Here is a 23,909-nt window from a genome sequence, read left to right on the forward strand (position 1 = left end):
GAGTGTAGGGGATTCCAGGAAAGGCATGCTCAGCTGCAGAAAGAGTGGGGAAGGGTTTTTCTTCAACTAAACCAAGAGCTCCTCAACAATCATGTGTGATCTGGGCCTCTGAAAGAAGCTTGGGGACTTCTCTGATAAGAACCCTCCTGTGATTCAAGGCAAAATCCTCCCAATGGCCAGAAGGCCTAAGGGACCTGGCCTGCATCACTTCTGTCACCCAATTTCCTCGCTCTCCCTCCATCGTGCTGTGCCTGTCACACTGCCCTCCTCACTGTTTTCACACACACTACACAGGGTTCTACTCCCTAGTTTTTCCACTGGCCTTACCTCTATCTAGGATACTTTTCTCCCAGATAGGCATATCTCCTCTAGGCTGTTGCTCAAACATCACAATCTTTGAACTTCCCTGACCACTCTTTCTAGATATCATCCCCTCTATTTCACTATCCCAATTTAATTTTAATCACAGCAGTTACAAACACCTGATAAATTGCTTGTATTTGGGGACCACATGATCCCAACAGAATGTAAGCTCCATGAGGAAAACGTTGATTTTCTCTTTCCAAACACACAGAGGTGTGCTTGACACATACTTTGGAGAAAATGAATGAATGACAGAATGAATAAACAAATTTAAACTTGTTGAAAGAGGCATAGCTAGACAGGCTGAGGATTCTGCTAGGAAGCTTATTCAGGGATGACAAGATGGTGACAAAAGCCATGGTCTTTATCTCACCTACGTGGTGGTGTCCTTGGGTCCCCTCGGAGTTGACCCCTTTCCTAATAGAATGGAAGGGCCTGTTGTCTCTTTCACATATTACTCGCAGTCAACGACAGAGGGCATTCCCACGCCAGGCCTTCAGATTCCAGTCGGAAGCTTTATCCATCCTACCCGTTGAGGGACTGCTGCTGGCTTTCCCCCATGAGACCTATTCTGTATTGAACAGGAAAGTACAAACCAGTACAACGCCCAGCATAGATAAAATGCTTTCAATGCTCTCTGTTACGACAGTGATCCCCATAGAGACGTAATCTTCAGTTTATGAAGACTTTTTTCTGAGTCCCAAATTTCAGCAATCTGTGAAGTTTTCACCCTAATCTTGCCCTTCCGCCCTTTGCGGATCATCCTGGAATGGTCCACAGGCATTTATATCTGCTGTTCCCCAATGCCACAAGCAAGGGGCGCGCGAGATGAAACAGATCTGTCCTGGGATGTACCACTGAGAGGTAGCGGTAAGACCCCCCACTCTGGAAGGTACCATTGGGAGAGGGCGTTCCACAGCAGGGAGGGCCCCCTTACACCGCGTCAGGCATGGACCACAGTTCCCAGGCGCGGCGCTCAGGGCCCCTCTGGGTATATCCCGATTCGCTCCTCTTTGTCTTCCCGCTGCTTTCGAATCCGAGTGGACACCAGTATTAAGCGGAAACTTTCTTCGTCTCTTTTCCAGCTCCACCCCTTCGTTGGTGGGACGACTACGGAGCGAGAGACCTGCTGTCGGTTTGGGTATGGCGTCAGGGAAGCTTTCTGGGTAGTGATTGGTCACCGCGTGATTGCGGGCACTGTGGGCACAGAACTGGAACTGAGGGCGAGAGGAGCGTGTATATCCGTGCGCCTGCGTTGGCGTGCGCGACGATGCAGAGCATGCAATTTTCCTCCGAGTTTTATTGCTTTTCCCAAAGGGGTCGAATAGCTGCTCTGGTTAGTGGCGAGGTTTGGCGCGGTCACTGGCCGTGCGTGGTGACTGCGTTTCAGTCTTGTTTAGCTCTCGCTCAGTCTGGATCCTGTGGCAGCGCATGGTCTTCACACAAATGCATGCAATTCATGTCCAGGGAGAGGTCTCTGAGTTTGGTGTCTCTCCCTGGAGAGTAAACTGTATCTGGCACCTTGGGATTGTGTGTTGCTACGTGTGACAACACAGGTGCTGTTTGACTACATTTGATCTTGAGCCTTTGGGCGGAGTTGTGAGTGATGGGATATTTGATCTGAGTGGATTTTGTGATCCATAGTGCAAAGCTTCTAGGATGTGTGCCTGTATACCGGGATGTGCATCTTTGGAGCTTTCTGGCTTTTCAGTCCCTGGGTTAGATATCTCTGTGTAGGCGTCTGCACTCCAGAATGTGAGATCACTGAGCTTTTGATTCTGGGTTCCAAGTTGTGATGCCTCTGTTCTGCTATAAGGATGGGTTAATCTAAAGGTGTAAACTATCAGCTGCTTGGGGATCTATGCACAGGTTGCAAGTCTTTCATTTGTCTGGGAACTTTATCTTAAGGTCATATGATGTTCTTGAGTTATTAAAACTTCTGTCTTTCTGTTTAGGAGGGTTTGTATTTGGTCGTTAAGTGTCCGCGTGGTTTGAGAGTCAGTCTCCATGATTTGAAGTATCTGTGCAGTTCTCATTTGTTTTTGTCTAGAAGACTTTGGGCTGTTTGCAGGGTCTCTGTCACAGCGTGTATGGTTATGGTCTCTGTTGTGTTTGAGCGTCTGAGACTCGAGTTGTGTGCTCTCTGTGCAGAGATTCAGTGAGCTCTTTTTGGTGTCTCTCGGTATCTGAGCTGTTTGGAGTCTTTTTGTTAGAAATAAAACCTCTTACGTTCTTGGCTGTGAGCTCTCTGTCCAGGACTGAGGATTTGGAAGCTGGCATATATGATTCTGAAGCTGGGAACCTGACATGCTGACTGTGTGTTGTTGAATGTATCACCTGTCTCCTGAAATCTCAGTATGTATCATAATTAATACAATGGGGCCAGTGCCCATCTTGGAGGGTACCTGTGCATGTTAGCAAAGTGTGTAAAGGGCCTGCCTCCAGACTGTCCTTCAGCAAATGTTTTCTGAGCACCTGCCATAGACCTGAGCACTATTGGAGGAGTTTGGGACAGGGCAAAACTAACCAAGTCTCTCATTTCATAGACTTGGTGGCCAGTAAATAAATCAAGGGTGGCAGGTACTATGACGAAAGATATTGCTAGATCAGGGGAAAAGGTGTATGTAAGTATGATGTTATTATTTTATTCAAGATAATGAGGGAAAGTCTCCCTGAAAGATGGCAAGTAAGCAGAGATCTGGAGGAAGTGAGGGAGCAGGTCGTGGGGTTACCTAAGGGAAGAGCATTCCAGGCAGAAGGAACAACAAATGCAACAGTCCTCGCATGGAAATCTACTTGGCGTGCTCCTGAATGTCAAGGAGTCCTGTGATGCACTGGGTTTGGCACGTAGCTCTCATTGAAAGGGGCCTGGTGCTGCTATTTCTGTTTGTCCCCCAGTTTGTGGTCATCTGCATTTCACAGATGAAGGACTCAAGGCTCCAACATGTGCCCTGCACCTTCTCTCCTACCTATACCTGAAATTAGGAATGAAACCTTCTGGTCCATCATGAGAGACAGAGAGCTTAAGTGTACCCGCTGCAGGGATGATAGCATCCATGCTGAATGTCAGCCAAGCAGCGGACATCAGTTATAATCATGGGATTATGAGGCATGGGAATCATACCTCATAACATTGCTCCTCTTGATGGAGGGCAGGAATTAAGAAGGAGAAAGTAACTTGGGCAAAGGAGAGAGGCAGGAAGGGGAAGCTGGAGGACAATGAGAAAAAAAAAAAACGAGTGGTTTCATCACATTGCTTGGATTTGGCCCAATTCACCTTGATGAAATGATTGGATTAGGAAATGTGGGATCTGTAACCTATTTCTTTCCTGTTATTGGAAGTTTTGTCTTTAGTTATCTTTTTTTTATTCTTGTGGGTGGAAATTTATGAATTCATATTGACCGTTTGAAAGAGCCAGCTTTGGGTTTTGTTGATTATCTATATATTTTTTCTAATATCTGTTCCGATCTCTATTTCCTTTATTTTGCTGACAGTCTCACTACCAAAGGGGTTTAATATAGTCCCTGATAGTTTCTCAATTATAGAGAAATCTCACAGATTCTAGGGCACTGTTGTAGCCACACTGAGTGAGATTCACTGAGTGTAGGTCCTGGAATCTGCACATTTTAAAAGAATTCCTCAGTTCTGATTGACAGGGACACCTTGTCTAGGCACTGCCAGAGCAGCTGCTGCTGCTTCTGCTGCTAAGTCGCTTCAGTTGTGTCAGACTTTGTGTGACCCCATAGACAGCAACCCACCAGGCTCCCCCGTCCCTGGGATTCTCCAGCCAAGAACACTGGAGTGGGTTGCCATTTCCTTCTCCAATGCATGAAAGTGAAAAGTGAAAGTGAAGTCGCTTAGTTGTGTCTGACTCTTCGCGACCCCATGGACTGCAGCCTTCCAGGCTCCTTTATCCATGGGATTTTCCAGGCAAGAGTACTGGAGTAGGGTGCCATTGCCTTCTCCAGAGGCATGGTCTTATTTTGCCTACTGCCAGGCTCTGTCTTCACTGAGAGCATGTGACAGGGGTTTCCTGCCTTCTCTGATACACAGACCCAAGAACTCCAGTTTAGGAGACTCACTGACATGTTGTCTGCTGTTCTGAAGAGGCTCTCAGACCATGATTTCTACAAAACATCCTGATGCCAGTCTTGTCAAGCCTCCATTTGAAGGATTTCTGAAGAAATCAGATTTCTGTTTAGTGTGTATTTCTGTGATGTAAGATCAATTTGTGCTATGTGGTAGCTGTTATTCTACATATTTTGCCGTAACCATTGCATCTTATCCTTGACTGAATATATACAGAATACACAGAGTTTTCCACAGTGCATCCAGACTTGTGGCTCCCTTATTGCTGCACGACACTGAATAAGTTATGTAGCGACTCTGTGCCTCATTCCTCCTTTAACCACATGGAAACACTAGCTTGGAGTAAATTTAACTACTTCAAGGGGCAGTGTAGACCACTGACCATGTTAAGACATGGGAAATTGTCAGGACAGTATGTGCCATATGGTACGTTCCAAGTCAATTCTAGCTGTTGTCATTACTGTTGTTAATATTATTGCTGTTCCACATTTCCCTGGAGATTGTTCCAGAGACACAATGTCAAGACCACATTTGACTCACCGCATGGACCTTGCACTATCATTTCAGGCCTTTCGAGGCCTCAAGAACGGAGTGTATGAGGTATGAGGGAGGGTTTTTTTTTTTTTTTAGCACAATGAGTATCCCTCCTCTTCTTATGAGGATATTGTGAAGCTTAAATGAAATATTTAGGTTTCATCATGTGCTCATATGAAAAAGTTTAGTGAATATTCTCTATGAAGTTAGAAGTCTAATGATCTCTTCATAGGATCTGCATCATGATGGGAAAGCAAGTGGTCACTGGATGGTTATAGAACATGAGTATATAAACTTTTAAAAACATTTTCCAGGGAAATTAAAAGGCCAAGAAACCTCATCACATGGCCTTTTTTTCCATTATTTTTATCAGGTCTAATTCTCAATCAAATTCTGAACATCTGAATCTGATGAAGATATGAAAATGTTAATAGTCAAACGATCATCAGTAATGCTTTATTTCTTGTGTTGTTTTCACATTTCAGTTTTGTTTTTCTTATTTCTTTCACTGATATTCATGATTGTTTAATCCAGGGTGATGATATGGATATTTTCCAAGGTAAATCATGAGGAGATGTTCAGCTGTGTTTTGGGATGGAGAGTCTGAGAACAGGGGCACAGATCAGAGATGACACAGATCAGTTGGGATTGGGGAAGTAAAAGCATGGGGGCAGGGACAGGGGGATATGAGTACAAGCAGAAAGGGAATTGAAGAGAGACAAGAAGAAAAGCTCACCCTTCTGTATCGTGCTTAGCTCTCCATATGTACACAATATACATATGTACTTCATATGTACTCAAAAGTCTTTGAGTACTCATAGCAACACTGTAAGGTAAGCATTTTTAATGCTTTCATCCCTTTCAGCAGTTGAGGAGCAGAGACACGTAGACAATAATCAGTGAATGAATTTGCACAAGGTCATCTAGCTTGCAAGAGCTGAGTCAGATTGGTGCCCAGGCCAGAGAGAAATAGACAGGTGTGGTATCTGACTCCCAATCTGGAATACAGAGCAGTGTCTAGTCTACTGTGAATCAGAAGGCAGATCAACATGTCCATCTGCATGAAACATTACGATGGATCTGCATATGGATTGAACACAGTTTCTCCTAAGTTCATGAAAGACCATGGGGTGTCATGTCAATATGCACACATCACAGAGAACAGTTCCTAGTCCATATCAAGCTCTAAACCTGTATTTGCCATCACAGACATTAGTGGAGCACCCTCATCATTCTGGAAAGTAGCATAAACATAGTAATAATATAATGATAAACAAAAAAATCAAATACAATATCATGAAGACATTACCTCGCCCACATCGTAATTTTCTTAAATGCAGATTAAACCTGAAAGGCAATAGACCACATACTAATTTTTTTTTCTCTTAGGTGTGACATTCTAGATAATTTCCAAATAACATTTTATTAGTATTTTAATTTGCTGTATCTTCATTGTTACATAGGCAGTTTTTCTATTATAATTGAAAGATGGACTTTCTGAAAACACGTTCTCTTCAGGTATCTTGAGATTTCAGCATAAATAGTTGTGTTGGTATCCCTGCCAGGTGAAAACCCAATTGGCGCACTGACGTCAGAAGTATGATTTTTGGTACAGTAGGTGGGGGGCTGTAGGGGAGAAGAGAGGTCCTGATGGAAGGCTAGCTAAGCCTGCAAGCATTGTGAAAAAGGTCACTGACTTTATAGGCCCAAACCAAACAACAACTCACAGGTCCCTAGGAAGACACTGGTGTTCTATCCACATAAGTGTCTGTGTTAGGACTTTCAGACCATTGCTCTTTTGGCTCCCATGATGCAGTGGGGCAGCTTGTGACACTTATAACATAGTCCTGCTTTGACTGAGGCTGTGGATGAGAGTCACAGCCTCCCCTGCAGCACCGCCCCTTTTGTGGGTGATCTGGAGCCCTTTTTGTGATGTCTGGGAGTCGACAGATTCCGACAGGAAAGGAGAAAGAAAATACATAGTGCAGGGGGTACATGCACCATCCCTGACAGAGATGCAGGTGCAGCTTGTTACAGTTACCCGTTGAGGATGAGAAGAGTTCGATTTGGTAACTCAAGCAAGAAATGTGGAAGTGAATTGAATACAAAGGGAGAAAACATATTAAGAGGGGGTGAACAGGTACAACTCCCATTTCTGTAGCAGGGTAGGGGGCTCCATTACTGTTGTGAGAAAGCTCCGTGCTCTGAGCTGTGGGAGGGAGTGATGAGCGTTCTAAGGACCTGCCATCAACCCTAAGCAGGGGGCGCTGAGTGTGTGAAGACATAAGTCTCAGCCTTTACCACTGACAGACACAGAAAGCTTCTTAGCCCCACTGAGAGTGGGGCTGTGGCACCTTAGGGAAACTCAAAGGTAAGGTGGTGGTTGTTGTTCTTTTTCAATCGCTCAGTCGTGTCCGACTCTTTTCGTGAGACCCCATGAACTGTAGCAACCCAGGCTCCTCTGTCCTCCACTATCTGCCATGGTTTGCTCAAATTCATGTCCGTTGAGTCGGTGATGCTATCTAACCATCTCATCCTTTACTGCCCCCTTCTCCATTTGCTTTCAATCTTTCCCAGTGAAAGGTTGTTGCTGAACCGCAAGAGATGCCTGGATTCTTGGCCTCTGGAGGAGAAAAATTCAATCCAGGGCCAGAGATGAGGCTTGATCGCTCAGAACATTTGTGTAATAAAGTTTTATTAAAGTATACAAGAGATAGAGAAAGCTTCTGACATAGACATCAGAAGGGGGACAGAAAGAGTGCCCCCCCCCAGTCTTTAACTGGGTGTTATAGAGCTACTAGCAGTCTGCTAATTAAGGAAAGGAAATGTCTCAAAACTCAGAGAATGTCTCAAAACCCAGGCGCCTCACCCACAACATGCATTTTGAGATAACATTGGCACCAGGTAAGTCATTCCGGGCCATAAAACGATTTACATGAATCTTGAAGAAAGGCAGATTTCCATACAAATACATGGTTTCATTAACATAGATAAGGAGAACAATGTATGAGTATAACATACTGGTTTGTCAAGTGGGTTCTGAGCCTTTAGGCTCATAGCTAAAGTACAAAGTGTTGCACCAGTCCATCTTAGGGTTGTTAGATGTCATCAGATTAAGAAGAGGCATCACACATGACTGTTGTCGAAGGTATTTGCAGACTTGGAGAAAATCTTTTCCTTGAAGAGGAGATGTCCACCACGGGAAGCCTTCCACTGATGAAGAGGGGAGCACTCCGCAGACCCAGCAGTTAGACCGATTGTGGAATGCAGCATAGGAGGGAGCCCAGGACAGGAAGGAATTGTCTTGAGGATCAAACGGCAGACTCAGGATTTTTGGAGTCAGCAGAAGTAGGTTCACATAGATTATCAGGCCCATCTGAAAGTATAAAGTCAGAACATAGAGAGTAAAGACATAAAATGACGTCACTTAGTTCTGGTCAGGGTGCCACCTCTTAACTCGAGTGTGATGCATCGATGAATCAATTCCTGGTACTTTGACAGCTGTGGGAGAAGAAAGAATAACCTGGTAAGGGCCTTCCCAGAGGGGTTCGAGGGACTGGCCCCCAGATCCCAAAGTTTTTATCAAGACCTCAGTTCCTGGCTCAAATAGAGGCTTGCTTAGCTCAGAGGCTGGGTCAGGAGTCACCTCCCGGAGTTCCATTAGTGCCTGTTGAAAAGCTGAGAGCTGAGTTACATAATTAGTTAATTCTAAGGCTACAGGGTCTATAACAATGTCTGTGCATAAGAAAGGCCTTCCATAAATACGTTCAAAGGGGGACAGTCCCTCCTTTTGGGGGGCAGTGGGAGCCCTCATTAAAGCTATGGATAGAACTTCAATCCAATTGTCCTGTGTCTCTTGAGTTAATTTGCACAGATGTCTTTTGATAATGTCATTAGCTTTTTTGACCTTTCCTGAGGATTGGGGTCTCCAGGAACAGCGTAAGTGATATTCTATTCCTAGAGCTTTAGACACCCCCTGGGTTATAGTAGCTTTAAAGGCGGAGCCATTGTCACTCTGAAGGCTCCGTGGCAGCCCAAACCTGGGGATAATTTCATGGATTAAAATTCTTATAACCTCCTTAGCCTGTTCACTACAACAGGGAAAAGCCTCAATCCATCCAGTAAAAGTATCCACCCAAACTTGTAAGCAAGAACATCCATTAGCTTTTGGCATAGGAGTAAAATCAACTTGCCAGTCCTCTCCAGGATATTTCCCACTTCGTTGTAATCCAGATTTTGCTAGCTTTTCAGTCTTCGGGTTATTTTTCTAACAATCCTCACATCTTTTGATAAGGTCCTTTAAAGTTTTCATTACATTTTTCCCTTCAAACAAACGAGAAGCCATCTGGTAAGTACTCTCTACACATAAATGAAAACTCTGGTGTAATCCCTTAAGAATTTTCCATTGAGTATTTTCAGGAATTATTAATCGTCCATCCTCGGACTGTAACCATCCTTTATCAGTAATCTTTGCTCCTCTTTTCTCATATCTTTCTAATTCTTCCTCGGTATATTATGGTTTTTCCTGTTCCACAGGACCTGTCCAGATCAAAGGCAACTGCAGTGAAGGGGCTTCCTAAAGTGCTGCTTTTCTGGCTTGACAGTCAGCTAGCTGATTACCTTCAGCTACTTTACTCCCATCCATGTTGTGCCCTTTGCAGTGCATAACAGCTACTTCTTTAGGACAATATATAGCAGTTAAAAGTCTCTTGATCTCTCTGAAATGCTTAATAGGTTCTCTTGTTGCCCTTTTAAACTGTCTTTCTTTCCATATTGCAGCATGAGCGTGTAAAGTCAAATAAGCATATTTAGAATCAGTGTAGATATTTCCTCGCTGCACTTTGCTTAAGTCTAGAGCTTGGGTCAGAGCCAGAAGTTCCTCTAACTGAGCACTGGTTCCCTGGGGGAGAGATTTTGCTTCTAAAACCTCTTCAGTAGTCACCACGGCATAACCTGCTTTACGACCAGCATCAGGGTCTTTTCCTGTGAGTTGGCTCTTCCCATCAGGTGGCCAAAGTATTGGAGCTTCAGCTTCAGCATCGGTCCTTCCTGTGAATATTCACAGTTGGTTTCCTTTAGGATTGGCTGCTTTGATATCCTTGCTGTCCAAGGGATTCTCAAGTGTCTTCTCCAGCACCACAAACCGAAAGCGTCAATTCTGTCACTCAGCCTTCTTAATGATCGAACTCACACATCTGTACACGACTACCGAAAAAGCCATAGTTTGTCGGCAAAGTGATGTCTCTGCTTTCTACTATGCTGTCTAGGTTTGACATAGGCTTCCCTGGTGGCTCAGCAGTAAAGGATTCTCCTGCATGGGTGTACCTACGACTGATTCTTGTTGATGTTTGACAGAAAACAACAAAATTATGTAAAGCGATTACCTTCAATTAAAAAATAAATAAAGTGGCAAAAAAAGAGAGAGAGAGAATCCCCCTGCAATGCACGGGATGCAGGAGACATGGGTTTCAACTCTGGGTTGGGAAGATCCCCTGCCATGCCCCATGGGCAGAGGGCATGGCAACCCACTAAAGTATTCTTGCCTGGAGAATCCCATGGGTAGAGGCACCTGGCAGGCTACAGTCCATGGGGTCATAGTCAGACACGACTGAAGCAATGAGCATGCATGCATACTAGCTTTGTCATAGCTGTTCTTCCAAGGATTAAGTGTCTTAATTTCATGGCAGCAATCACCATCCACAGTGATTTTGGAGCCCCCAAAATTAAATCTGTCACTGCATCCCCTTCCCCCCTTCAGTTTTCCGTGAAGTGATAAGACTGGATGGCAAAATCTTATATTTTTGAATGTTGAGTTTTAAGCCAGCCTTTTCACTCTCCTCTTTCACCCTCAGCAAGAGGTTCTTTAGTTCCTCTTCAGTTTCTGCCATTAGAGTGATATGATCGGCACATCTGAGCTTGTTGATATTTCTGCCAGCAATCTGGATTCCAGCCTGTGAGGCATCCAGCCCAGCATTTCCCATGATGTGCTCTGCATGTAAGTTGAATAAGCAGAGTGACAATATACAACCTTGTTTTACTCCTTTCCCAATTTTGAACCAGTCCATTGTTTCATGTCTTATTCTAACTGTTGCTTCTTGACCCTCATACAGGTTTCTCAGGAGACAGGTCAGCTAGTCTGGTACTCCCATCTCTAAGAATTTTGCACAGTTTTCTGTGATTTACACAGTCAGAGGTCTTGAGGTAGTCTAGTCAATGAAGCAGAGGTAGATGTGTTTCTGGAATTCCCTTGCTTTCTCCATGATCTAACGAAGGTTGCAATTTGATCTCTTGTTTCTCTGCTTCTTCAAACCCAACTTGTATATCTGGAAGTTCTCGTTCCATATACTGTTGAAGCCTAGCTTGAAGGAGTTTACTAACCAGGAGGCTTCAGAAATATGGGACAAACTAAGCTTAAGAAATTGGAGGGTGTGAATGAAGCTCGGTAAGAGAGACAAGAAGAGGATTCTCTGCTTCCCATGTTGTTAGCAAGCAGGACAAGGGCTCGACCATACTTTCAAGTGCTTGTGTAAGACAGTAGCCTTTATCTAGAAAGTCATAAACAGTTTTGCAGCTGTAAGAGAGGGAGGGAGAAGGCGGGGAGTGGGAGACCGACACCCCGAGTGTGTGTGAGAGATTATTAGAAGGGGGTTGACAATTAAATGGAGGGAGGCTTCGGATTACGGCAGATGTGGTGGACTTGGGAAAATGTAGACTGCATTAGACATTTTCAAAGTAAAATGGACAGAACTCAACAAGCATATTGACTTGAGCTGAAGGAGAGGGAATTGTAAACATGGTTAAGACCAAGTTTCTGTGTCCTGTCATAAGGGTACAAAGGTAGCATGGGAATCCTGGTTGTTGGCCAGGTCTGGGAAGAATTCCAAATAAGATTTTTATGTTTATGAGCTCATGGTCTAGATGGATACGATAACCAATATTTAAATACTTAAAAGTTCCTTTTCCTTAAAAAAAAAGTGAGAAGTATTGAGATACAATTTATATATGATAGAAGTCAATGCTTCAAAGCATTACAGTTTGTCGAGTTTTGACATATGCATACCATGGTGTAAATGCTACCACAGTAAAAATGTAGAAAATGTCCCATTGGTTCGGAAATGCTCCCTTGAGCTATTTGCCATCAGACTCCTTCCTCCACTCCTATACCCTGGCAACCACAGATATATTTCTGTGCCTATAGTTGTGCCTCTTCCAGGAATCCATTGACAGGAAATCGTATAACACATAGCCTTCTGTGTCTGACATCTCTCATTGACACAGCTGAGATGCATCCTTGCTGTTACATGCATTAGTAGTTCCATTTTAAATGACTGTGTAGTATTCTTTTGTACGAGTATACTCTTTTGTTTTTCTGTCATCTGTATACCAGTTGTTGAATAGTTGGGCTGTTTCTAGGTTTGGCTATTGGAATACATGAGTAGAATATTTGTGTAAAGGTCCTTGTGTGAGCACGTTTTCCTTTCTCTTGGGTGAAACTGGGTAAAATTAAAACTCCTAGTAAGTACGAAAATTCCTGCTATAATAGAATAATAAGAAGAATGTGCTATTGGGGAAGAGTGAAGAAATAGCTACAGAAGGAATGAAAAGGCTAAGCCAAAGTGGAAACAACACCCAGCTGGGGATCTGTCTGGTGGTGAAAGTAAAGTCCGATGCTAAAAGAACAATACTGTAGAGGAACTAGAGGTATATTCAGAGAAATCAGGTACCGGTTCAGACATTTAAATGTGCTGTTCTCCAAGCAACAAATGTAGACAGAGGTATGTATTTATGTATTTATCCCATGGAAGTGAGTAAAGCCATCGCAAGCGTGATGGAAAACCCAGAAGCAGAGAAGGAAATGGTTCATCAAAGCATGTATAAAAATAGGTATTAAAAATCTCCCTGAGTTCGGCGTGTATGGTAGTGTGTGCACGTGCACCCGTTGCTGCGCATGCGCCTTGGTGCACATACGTCTTGAGCGTTCTGTGAGGAGCGTTGGGCCTGAGGTGGTTGGGTTTATTCAGTCCCGGTTCCTTCTCACTGCTTGAGAGTCACCAGATAGGTTCACAGATCTGTCCTGTCTGGATTTTAAGTGTGCGTGTGTGTGTGAGGGGGAGCCAGCGAGTTTCACCCGGGTCGGGTACTGCCATCTGGGGCCTTTGAGGAGGAAGGCCCTCGAGGTCGTCATCTTTCTCCTCAGAGATGTCGCGCTGCCTAGTTCTTGTCCTGGTGGCGGGAGAGGAAGGGCGGTGGGCAGAGGAGGGCAGAGGAGGCCAGGGGGTCAGATCACAGTGGGGGGAGACTTGGGGGGTGCTGTTGGAGATATCTGGTTCATTGGGGCCCTGGAACTGACGACAGAGCACAGAATCTGGGGCGGGCAGTGGGACCTGGGCAGGGGGCGGGGTGGGCGATTAAGGAAAGGCCTAGAAACCGGACCGCGGGGGGGGGGGGTGTGTGTGACTGTATCGCGAGTTTTTTGGTAAGGGGCCAAGAGAGACGTGGACCGGTCGCTCTGTACGCAGACTCACCTCAGCCACAGACTCTGAGAAAATCGCCGTAGTCAGGCTGTAAAGACTGAGCCTTTCTTCGTGTTCCAAATGAATTCAAAGAGAGTTGGGGAAAATAGGTCTGGTGAATAGGAGTGTGACAAGAGCAATAGTCCTGAATTTTTAAGTTCCTAGCAGTATTTCACTAAATATCTTCATGATGGAGAATTCTGTTGTGAAATCAAACTTCCTCACAAAAATTTTCTGTCTTCCTGTGTACCTTAAGGTGATTTCTCTGCCAACTTAGCAAAGACACAAATGGCTTTGCAAGAAACTATATTTGGTGTAATTGGAATGCATGTACACTCATACTTAATGAGAGTTTTCTTTTGAAATTATTTTCACATTTTTAAAAAATAGTAAATCAACATATGGTCACAAAAGTGATCAAATATAGCTGTACTCTTAAATACATTTTCTAAATCACAATATTCTACTTTCAGGGAGAAATATGAGTGGGCAAGTGCCATCAACATTGGGACCTATAGATCAAGAGTCCTCCCAGCTGGATGAACCTGTGGTTGTGAGTACCTTACCATTTGATGTTTTCTATTAGCACAAATTTATTTTTGAGAAAAGGATGTTAAGTAGTACAGGTGCAGTGATAAAGGGTGACAGCTTGTTTTAGGAAGGAACATCGATCCAGATATATTACAGTCTGGCGTTGCCTGGATGAATATACTGTTAAATTCCCTGGAAATGTGCCCAGTGACCCCCTCCTCCTGCTTATTAACAACAGAATGCATACTTCCATCCCAACATAGATTTAAATAGCTTCCAAAGTCTTTCTGGGTAACTCTTATGGGAGCTAACTCTTCTCTGTGGGAAGAGTAACTTTATTAAAAGTAAGTACATAGAATTGTGTTGGGAAAATGTTGTTAGGTTTACTTATGATTAGATATCATTTCAGTTCAGTCGCTCAGTCATGTCTGACTCTTTGCGACCCCATGAATCGCAGCACGCCAGGCTTCCCTGTCCATCACCATCTCCTGGAGTTTACCCAAACCCATGTCCATCGAGTCAGTAATGCCAACCAACCATCTCATCCTCTGTCGTCCCATTCTCCTCCTGCCCCAAATCCTTCCCAGCATTACGGTCTTTTCCAGTGAGTCAACTCTTCGCATGAGGTGGTCAAAGTATTGGAGTTTCAACCTCAACGTCAGTCCTTCCAGTGAACACCCAGGACTGATCTCCTTCAGGATGGACAGGTTGGATCTCCTTGCAATTCAAGGGACTCTCAAGAGTCTTCTCCAAGACCACAGTTCAAAAGCATCAATTCTTCGGTGCTCAGCTTTCTTCACCGTCCAACTCTGAGATCCATACATGACCACTGGAAAAACCATAGCATTGACTAGACGGACCTTTGTTGGCAAAGTAATGTCTCTGCTTTTAAATATGCTATCTAGGTTGGCCATAACTTTCCTTCCAAGGAGTAAGCATCTTATAATTTCATGGCTGCAATCACCATCAGCAGTGATTTTGGAGCCCAAAAAAGAAAGTCTGACACTGTTTCCACTGTTTCCCCATGTATTTCCCACAAAGTGATGGGACCAGATGCCATGATCTTAGTTTTCTGAATGTTGAGCTTTAAGCCAACCTTTTCACTCTCCTCTTTCACTTTCATCAAGAGGCTCTTTAGTTCTTAACTTTCTGCCATAAGGGTAGTGTCATCTGCATATCTGAGGTTATTGATATTTCCCCCGGCAATCTTGATTTCTGCTTGTGCTTCTTCCAGCCCAGCATTTCTCATGATGTACTCTGCATAGAAGTTAAGTAAGCAGGGTGACAATATACAGCCTTGACGTACTCCTTTTCCTATTTGGAACCAGTCTGTTGTTCCATGTGCAGTTCTAACTCTTGCTTCCTGACCTCCATACAGGTTTCTCAAGAGACAGTTCAGATGTCTGGTATTCCCATCTCTTTCAGAATTTTCCACAGTTTATTGTGATCCACACAGTCAAAGGCTTTGGCATAGTCAATAAAGCAGAAATAGATGTTCTTCTGGAACTTTCTTGCTTTTTCAATGAACCAGCAGATGTTGGCAATTTGATCTCTGGTTCCTCTGTCTTTTCTAAAACCAGCTTGAACCTCTGGAAGTTCACGGTTCACATATTGCTGAAGCCTGGCTTGGAGAATTTTGAGCATTACTTTACTAGCGTGTGAGATGAGTGCAATTGTGCGGTAGTTTGAGCATTCTTTGGCATTGCCTTTCTTTAGGATTGGAATGAAAACTGACCTTTTCCAGTCCTGTGGCCACTGATGAGTTTTCCAGATTTGTTGGCATATCGAGTGCAGCATTTTCACAGCATCATCTTTCAGGATTTGAAATAGCTCAACTGGAATTCCATCATCTCCACTAGCTTTGTTCATAGTGATGCTTTCTAAGGCCCATTTGACTTCACATTCCAGGATGTCTGGCTCTAGGTGAGTGATCACACCATCGTGATTATCTGGGTCATGAAGATCTTTTTTGTACAGTTCTTCTGTGTATTCTTGCCACCTCTTCTTAATATCTTCTGCTTCTGTTAGGTCCATACCGTTTCTGTCCTTGATCGAGCCCATCTTTGCATGAAATGTTCCCTTGGTATCTCTAATTTTCTTGAAGAGATCTCTATTCTTTCCCAATCTGTTGTTTTCCTCTATTTCTTTTCATTGATTGCTGAGGAAGACTTTCTTATCTCTCCTTGCTATTCTTTGGAACTCTGCATTCAGATGGGAATATCTTTCCTTTTCTCCTTTTGTTTTCACTTCTCTTCTTTTCACAGCTATTTGTAAGGCCTCCTCAGACAGCCATTTTGCTTTTTTGCATTTCTTTTTCTTGGGGATGGTCTTGATCCCTGTCTCCTGTACAATGTCACGAACCTCCGTCCATAGTTCATCAGGCACTCTGTCTATCAGATCTAGTCCCTTAAATCTATTTGTCACTTCCACTGTATAATCATAAGATATTTGATTTAGGTCATACCTGAATGGTCTAGTGGTTTTCCCTACTTTCTTCAATTTAAGTCTGAATTTGGCAATAAGGAGTTCATGATCTGAGCCACAGTCTGTTCCCGGTCTTGTTTTTGCTGACTGTATAGACCTTCTCCATCTTTGGCTGCAAAGAATATAATCAATCAATCTGTGTATTATGTATATTTATGCTATTAGATGTATTAACAACAAAACATTTTTACTTGCATGCACACTCTACTAGGACCAGCAGCCCAGTGTTGAGCAGCCTCAACAAGAGGAACCACCAGCTGAGATTCAGGATATCACACCTGGAATGGAGGAAGTAAATGGAGAGGATCCAATGAATCATGATGAAGAGAAGAAGGATGCCTGTCAAGGTAAAGTGTATCAGTGCATCCTGCCTTAAGACATACCCAGTGAGTGGAGGAAAGGAAACATTAGAAAAGGACTTCAGACAGTTCCTAAAAAACTGAGGAGAGTATAGTTTGCAGGTTCGTGTGGTTGGTGAAATTTTCCCTTGTTTTCAAGACAAAGAAGGTGTGGTGGGGCATCTAAGTTGTCTGAGGACAACCCTGGAAAAGGAAAATGGTAATGACTTTCGGAAAATTTTGCTTTCCTTTTTCTCCAGCAAAACATTCCTGGAATAATGCTCCTGAGTTTCTTACTCATCACATTTTTACCATACTAACCTAAGGCTTTTAATTCATAACACTGAGGGAATGAATATCATAATTCCCTTGTTTATATTGTAGGCTTTACAGCTGAATTGATACATTTTTTTAATGATTCTGACCTGGAAACTGGTCTCCCGGAATTGGCTGTGGCAAAGACTGGAGGTCAAGGTGGAGATGGTCCTGATGTCTAGGAGGAGATTGCATCAAATATAGAGCATGTTGAAATGCCAGAAGCAGGTATGTCATCCATTCAGAAAGTAATTTATGTGGTTTCTGTTTTTCAGAATATTATATCTTTAATGATATAGAGGGAACATTACTATTATTTTAATAATAGAATTCACATATTCTTTGAAAGATAGTTCAGACCCCAGATGCCTGAGTTCCTGACTTACAGACTTTCAGATAGAGAAACAGACAGGATCTAAGCCATATCAAATTGAAAATAGGAAACCGTTTTCTTCTCTTGAGTATAAGTACTTTATGCAACAGCTAATAATTTTCAGGTTCTTTTATAATCTCTGCTTGTAACAAATATGGAATGCATTTGTAATAAATGTCAGTTTATATGAAATATGCTCAGGCATTCAAGTAGGTTCTAGTACCAGCTTTAACATAATGTGTGTGATTCTGCGAAATCCCTTAACTTCTAAATTCAACTTTGCTCATATAAGTTGTGAATTCAGAACAGGTATACTAAAATGCTAATTTTTCAATGCTAACTTTTGCATTCTCTGGTTCTCTTCAATGGAATGCATACAGGAATACTCTGTTTTTCATGATTGATTTATCATAAAATAGCATCTTGAGTCAAATTATAACAGGGGAATTGAGATTTCATTTTCTGATGGGGGACACATGTACACCTGTGGCTGATTCATGTCAATGTATGGCAAAAACCACCACAATATTGTAAACTAATTAGCCTCCAATTAAAATAAATAAATAAACTTTTTTAAAAAAGAAAATGAGCCAACATTCTGCTTGATATTTGTTAAATTCTCTCAAATTCTCTATTGTCTAGCTCTTAAAAAAGTAGTTGCATTTTAAATCCTTTCCCCAATGAAGCATGAAATGACTGAAGAAAGAAATGCAAAAGATAGTCTAGTTTCCTGTTTCTGTGGCTGATCAAGTTGAGAGAGTGCATGTAGTCAGTGATATGCAAGGCAGGTGTGAGTAAGATACACATGCTAAGCACACTACCTGCCCCCACATTTGGACTGGTTTTTTTTGGGGGGGGGATTGCTTATTTTAATTGGAGGATAATTACTTTACAATACTATGATGGTTTTTGCCGTACATCCCACGGTCACTCTTCAAGAACTAATAAAAATCTGAGCCTCATGATATAATCATCTCTAACCATATCAAATATGTTATTTTAACTCTTTGATAATTCAGTTTAAAAAGTTTTGAAGGTTAAAATCTGTAACTCTAGTTCTTCCCACGTAATCAACTTAGTATCTTTCACATACGTGTTTTCCAAATTCCTGACAATTAATTGCATGGTTCTGATTTTAAAGGAAGAACTTCATGGTTAGGGAAAAATTTACTGTGTTTTAGCCTTATAAATATTTTCACTTTACATTTTTGTTCCATTCCATTAGAACACGTAGACGAAAATACCACTTTCAGACTACTTTCAAGTAACTACAGAACATGATTAAAATGTTCTCATAGAAAAATCTTAGCCATAAACATGTGTGGTACTTAAAAAGAACAATACATAAATTACAAAGTACATAAATATAAAATCCTACATCCAGTATAAAAAGTAAGAAAAAGAGCAACAGAATAAACTTAAGGGAAACAGAAAAAGATACTTAATGAAAGGTATGAATTATTAGGAAGAGGAAAATAAATTCAACTAATAAATAAAGACAATGTGCTAGTTTACATAATTTTAACACACATATATACATTTTTTAATATTCTTTTCCGTTGTGATTTATCACAGGAGACTGGACATAGTTCCCTGTGCTGTATAGTAGGACCTTGTTTGTTTATCCATTCTGAGTGTAATAGTTTGTATCTGCCAACCCCAAATTGCCAGTCCATTCCTCTCAGTTTACATAATTGTGAAGAAAATGTACAAAACCCAAGTATACATAATAAGAAATATGAACAAGACACTAACAGTATATTACAGAATTAAAACAGTATAATCTGGAACTCTGATATTTTCAGAATATTGATGAAATGGCTAATAGGATAGAAAAACAAATATTATTTAACATAGCCCACAGTAACTAAATAACTAAACATCACAGATACCATGGATGAACTTTTGAAATTGGTCAAGAGTTGTCTCTCAAAAGCCATTATCATTTAGAAACAAAGAAAAATATCTGCTTTTCCAGATTTTCTTTCTGTCTTCCTACTTGCTTTTCTCGCTCACTCCTACTCCCTCTTGCTCTCGCTTTTCTTTTCTTCTCTCCTTTTTTTCTTTCTTCTTTTGGTTTGACTGTGAGAAACAGTCCTATTTCTGCTTCACATTTTGATGTGACCATGTTGCCAGTGATAGTAATGACTTAAAATTTGTGTCCCCATATAATTTATTATACCAACTAGAATGCTTTCCAAGGTGAAAAGAAACATTTAGAATTACATGAGGGCCACAAGTAAAAAGGGGGACAAATGTTGAACCAACTTAAAACAGCCATATAAGGGATAAACTAAAACAAATGAAAATTTCTACACTTTTCCACAATAGAGAAGAAACAAATGTAATACTGGCCTTTTTATTTACTTCACTTAAGCAGTAACAGAGATAACAACTGTTGAGCTATCCTATATTCAGAATATTATTTCAAATCAATACATTTAAATGATACTTTGCAGGATTTTTTTGTTTCATTTTTTGTGTATTTTGTTTTTCTTAGGATGTTTTTTGTTGTTAGATATTTTACTGAATGTGTACACAGTTTTGCCCTCTACTGAAAACTACCTTCTGGCAGGTTCCATTGATTTCATTTGTTCTGAACTCAGTGTCCTTGTTTTCTTGTATAACTAGGAAGAGTAGTGTGTTTTTAAAAATACTCGTAATGTGCCTGAAAAGTCTATAAACTCTCTAGAGAGGTTTAACTGAAGGTAAGCCAAAGGGTCGCCCGTAGTGTTCTTGTTTTAGTCCATTTTATAAAACTAAAACTGCAGTGAACTTTGTATACCTGTCCTATCATTGAAATAAAGTTCTGCTAAGTAACTTTAACGTTTTAATGTTTATATTATAGGTGAAGGGCAACCATTTGCTTGAAAGAAGATAAACTGAAACCATCTATGCTGCTCTTATGTTGTATATTTGACTGTTAAAGTTCTGTCAATAAACTTTCATTTTCTACTTGCACATTTTTTTGTTAAATTTATCCCTGGGTATTTAATGTTACTGAAAATTCATGGTTTGTGATTTTTACTGTCTGATTGAGGATGTATGTAGAGATAGAATGTTTGTATATAGACTTGCTGTCCCACAATTCCTCTAAATATGCAATTTAATTCCAAAAATTTAGATCTAGATTGTTTTTGCTTTTCAAAATATACTATTCTGTCTGAATATCGACAGTTTCTACTGGCTTAAACCTTAAACCTTTCCTCATTACGCAGCATTGAACAAACCTAGCCAGAATGGTGTTGACTAAAACAGGTGATAATCGACATTTTTCCTGATAGGAAATGAAAAATCTTCTCCATTTCAACCTGTTTACGTTGCTTTTTTGTAGACATATTTTATCAGAGTAAGTTCCATTCTATTCCTAGTTTTCTGTCTTGAATATAGATTAATTTTCTTTTTTTTGTTATTTTAAATTAGTTTATTTATCTATTTTTAAACTTTACAATATTGTATTAGTTTTGCCATACATTGACATGAGTCCACCATGAGTGTTACATGTGTTCCCCTTCCAGAACCCCCCTGCCACCTCCCTCCCCATCCCATCTCTCTGGGTCATCCCAGTGCACCAGCCCCGAGCACCCTGTATCACTCATCGAACCTGGACTGAGAATGCGTGCAAGCTAGGTTTGTCATAGCTTTTCTTCCAAGGAGCAAGTGTCTTTTAATTTCATGGCTGCAGTCACCATCTGCAGTGATTTTGGAGCCCAAGAAAATGAAATCTGTCACTGATTCCACTCCCCCCTCCCTCCTTCTATTTGCCATGAAGTGATAGGACCAGATATGCGGATGACACCGCCCTTATGGCAGAAAGTGAAGAAGAACTAAAGAGCCTCTTGATGAAGGTGAAGGAGGAGAGTGAAAAAGTTGGCTTAAAGCTCAACGTTCAGAAAACTAAGATCATGGCATCTGGTCCCATCACTTCATGGGAAATAGATGGGGAAACAGTGGAAACAGTGTCAGACTTCATTTTTTTGGGCTCCAAAATCACTGCTGATGGTGATTGCAGCCATGAAATTAAAAGACGCTTACTCCTTGGAAGGAAGGTTATGGCCAACCTAGATAGCATATTAAAAAGCAGAGACATTACTTTGCCAACAAAAGTACGTCTAGTCAAGGCTATGGTTTTCCCAGTGGTCATGTATGGATGTGAGAGTTGGACCATGAAGAAAGCTGAGGGCTGAAGAATTGATGCTTTTGAACTGTGGTGTTGGAGAAGACTCTTGAGAGTCCCTTGGACTGCAAGGAGATCCAATCAATCCATCCTAAGAGAGATCAATCCTGGGTGTTCATTGGAAGGTCTGATGTTGAAGCTGAAACTCCAATACTTTGGCCACCTCATGCGAAGGGTTGACTCATTGGAAAAGACCCTAATGCTGGGTAGGATTGGGGGCGGAAGGAGAAGGGGACAACAGAGGATGAGATGGTTGGATGGCATCACTGACTTGATGGACATGGGTTTGGGTGGACTCTGGGAGTTGGTGATGGACAGAGAGGCCTGGCGTGCTGCAATTCATGGGGTCGCAAAGAGTCGGACATGACTGAGCGACTGAACTGAACTGATAGGACCAGATGCTATGATCTTAGTATTCTAAATGTTGAGTTTTAAGCCAGTTTTCTCACTCTCCTCTTTCACCCTTATCAAAAGGTTATTTAGTTGCTCTTCACTTTCTGCCATTAGAGTCTATGTGTATCTGTGTATCTGTGTATCTGACTTGTCGATATTTCTCCCAGCCATCTTGATTCCAGTCTGGCATTTTGCATGATGTACTTTGCATATAAGGTAAATAAGCAGCATGACAATATACAGCCTTGTCGTACTCCTTTCCAATTATAAAGCAGTCAGTTGTTCCAACTCTGGTTCTAATGGTTGCTTCTTGACCCGCATACAGGTTTCTCAGGAAACAGGTCGAGTAGTCTGGGACAGCCCTCTGTGTAAGAATTTTCTGTAGTTTGTTGTGATCCACGCACTCAGAGGTCTTAGCGTAGTCAATGACACAGAAATAGGTGTTTGTCTGGAATTCCCTCACTTTCCCCATGATCTAATGGATGTTGGCAATTTCATCTTTGGTTGCTCCACCTCCTAGAAACCTAAGTATCTCTGGAAGCTCTCCGTTCACGTACTGTTGAAGCCTAGGTTGGAGGAGTTTACTAACCAGGAGGCTTCAGAAATTGGGGACATTGTGTATATGTACCACAGCTTCCTTATCCATTCATCTGCTGATGGACATCTAGGTTGCTTCCATGTCCTGGCTATTGTGCTGCGATGAACATTGGGGTACATGCGTCTCTTTCAATTCTGGTTTCCTCAGTGTGTATGCCCAGCAGTGGGATTGCTGGGTCATATGGCAGTTCTATTCCCAGTTTTTTAAGGAATCTCCACACTGTTCTCCATAGTGGCTGTACTAGTTTGCATTCCCACCAACAGTGTAAGAGGGTTCCCTTTTCTGCACACCCTCTCCAGCATTTATTGCTTGTAGACTTTTGGATAGCAGCCATTCTGACTGGTGTGAAATGGTACCTCATTGTGGTTTTGATTTGCATATACACAATGGAATATTACTCAGCCATTAAAAAGAATACATTTGAATCAGTTCTATAGTGATGGATGAAACTGGAGCCCATTATACAGAGTGAAGTAAGCCAGAAAGAAAAACACCAATACAGTATACTAATGCATATACATGGAATTTGAAAGATGGTAACGATAACCCTATATGCGAGACAGAATAAGAGACACAGATGCATGGAACAGTCTTACGGACTCTGAGGGAGAACGTGAGGGTTGGACGTTCTGGGAGAATAGCATTGAAACATGTATATTATCATATGTGAAACAGAACAGCATTCCAGGTTCAATGCATGAGACAAATGCTCAGGGCTGGGGCAATGGGATGACCCAGAGGGATGGGATGGGGAGGGAGGTGGGAGGGGGGTTCAGGATGGGGAACACATGTAAACCCATGGCTGATTCACGTCAATGTATGGCAAAAACCACTAAAATATTGTAAAATAATTAGCCTCCAACTGAAATAAATAAATTTATTTTTAAAAAAAAGAAATTGGGGACAATCTAAGTGGAGAAGCTTAGGAAATTGGATGGTGTGAAGGAAGCCTGATAAGAGAGAAAAGAAAAGGAAGCTCTCCTTTCGATGTTGCTAGCAACGTGGGCAGAAGCTAGACCACGCCTTCAAGTCCTTGTGAAGGAGAGTAGCGTTTATCTAGAAAGTCATAGACAGTTTTGCAACTGTAAGAGAGGGAGGGAGAAGGCGAGAAGAGAGAGACAGACACCCTGAGTGGATGTGAGAGACGTGTTAGAAGGGGGTTGACAATTAAATGGAGGGAGGCTTTGGACCAGACCAGAT

The 23,909-nt window shown here is 41.9% G+C and overlaps 1 protein-coding gene across 1 annotated transcript; it reads left to right on the forward strand.

Annotated features, from left to right (window-relative positions):
* Nucleotides 1–1,284: 1,284 nt before the first annotated feature.
* LOC145536329 (X antigen family member 5-like) lies at nt 1,285–20,502 on the forward strand. Its single transcript, XM_081565435.1, has 5 exons — nt 1,285–1,504; nt 13,974–14,053; nt 16,727–16,862; nt 17,238–17,396; nt 20,390–20,502. The coding sequence occupies exons 2-4, from the start codon at nt 13,982–13,984 to the stop codon at nt 17,348–17,350; spliced, it is 321 nt and encodes a 106-aa protein (XP_081421561.1). The 5' UTR covers nt 1,285–1,504; nt 13,974–13,981; the 3' UTR covers nt 17,351–17,396; nt 20,390–20,502.
* The last annotated feature ends 3,407 nt before the right edge of the window (nt 20,503–23,909 follow it).

The sequence above is a fragment of the Giraffa tippelskirchi genome, chromosome X, assembly GCF_054371585.1.
Source record: "Giraffa tippelskirchi isolate mGirTip1 chromosome X, T2T-mGirTip1v1.2.pri, whole genome shotgun sequence".
Taxonomy (NCBI): Eukaryota; Metazoa; Chordata; class Mammalia; order Artiodactyla; family Giraffidae; genus Giraffa; species Giraffa tippelskirchi.

Excerpts from the sequence above, each read along its gene's own strand:
- LOC145536329 (XM_081565435.1), top strand. The coding sequence starts at position 13,982 with ATGAGTGGGCAAGTGCCATCAACATTGGGACCTATAGATCAAGAGTCC. Across the intron at positions 14,054-16,726 it reads AGCTGGATGAACCTGTGGTT|GACCAGCAGCCCAGTGTTGA; the intron begins GTGAGTACCTTA and ends ACACTCTACTAG. Across the intron at positions 16,863-17,237 it reads GAAGAAGGATGCCTGTCAAG|GCTTTACAGCTGAATTGATA; the intron begins GTAAAGTGTATC and ends TTTATATTGTAG.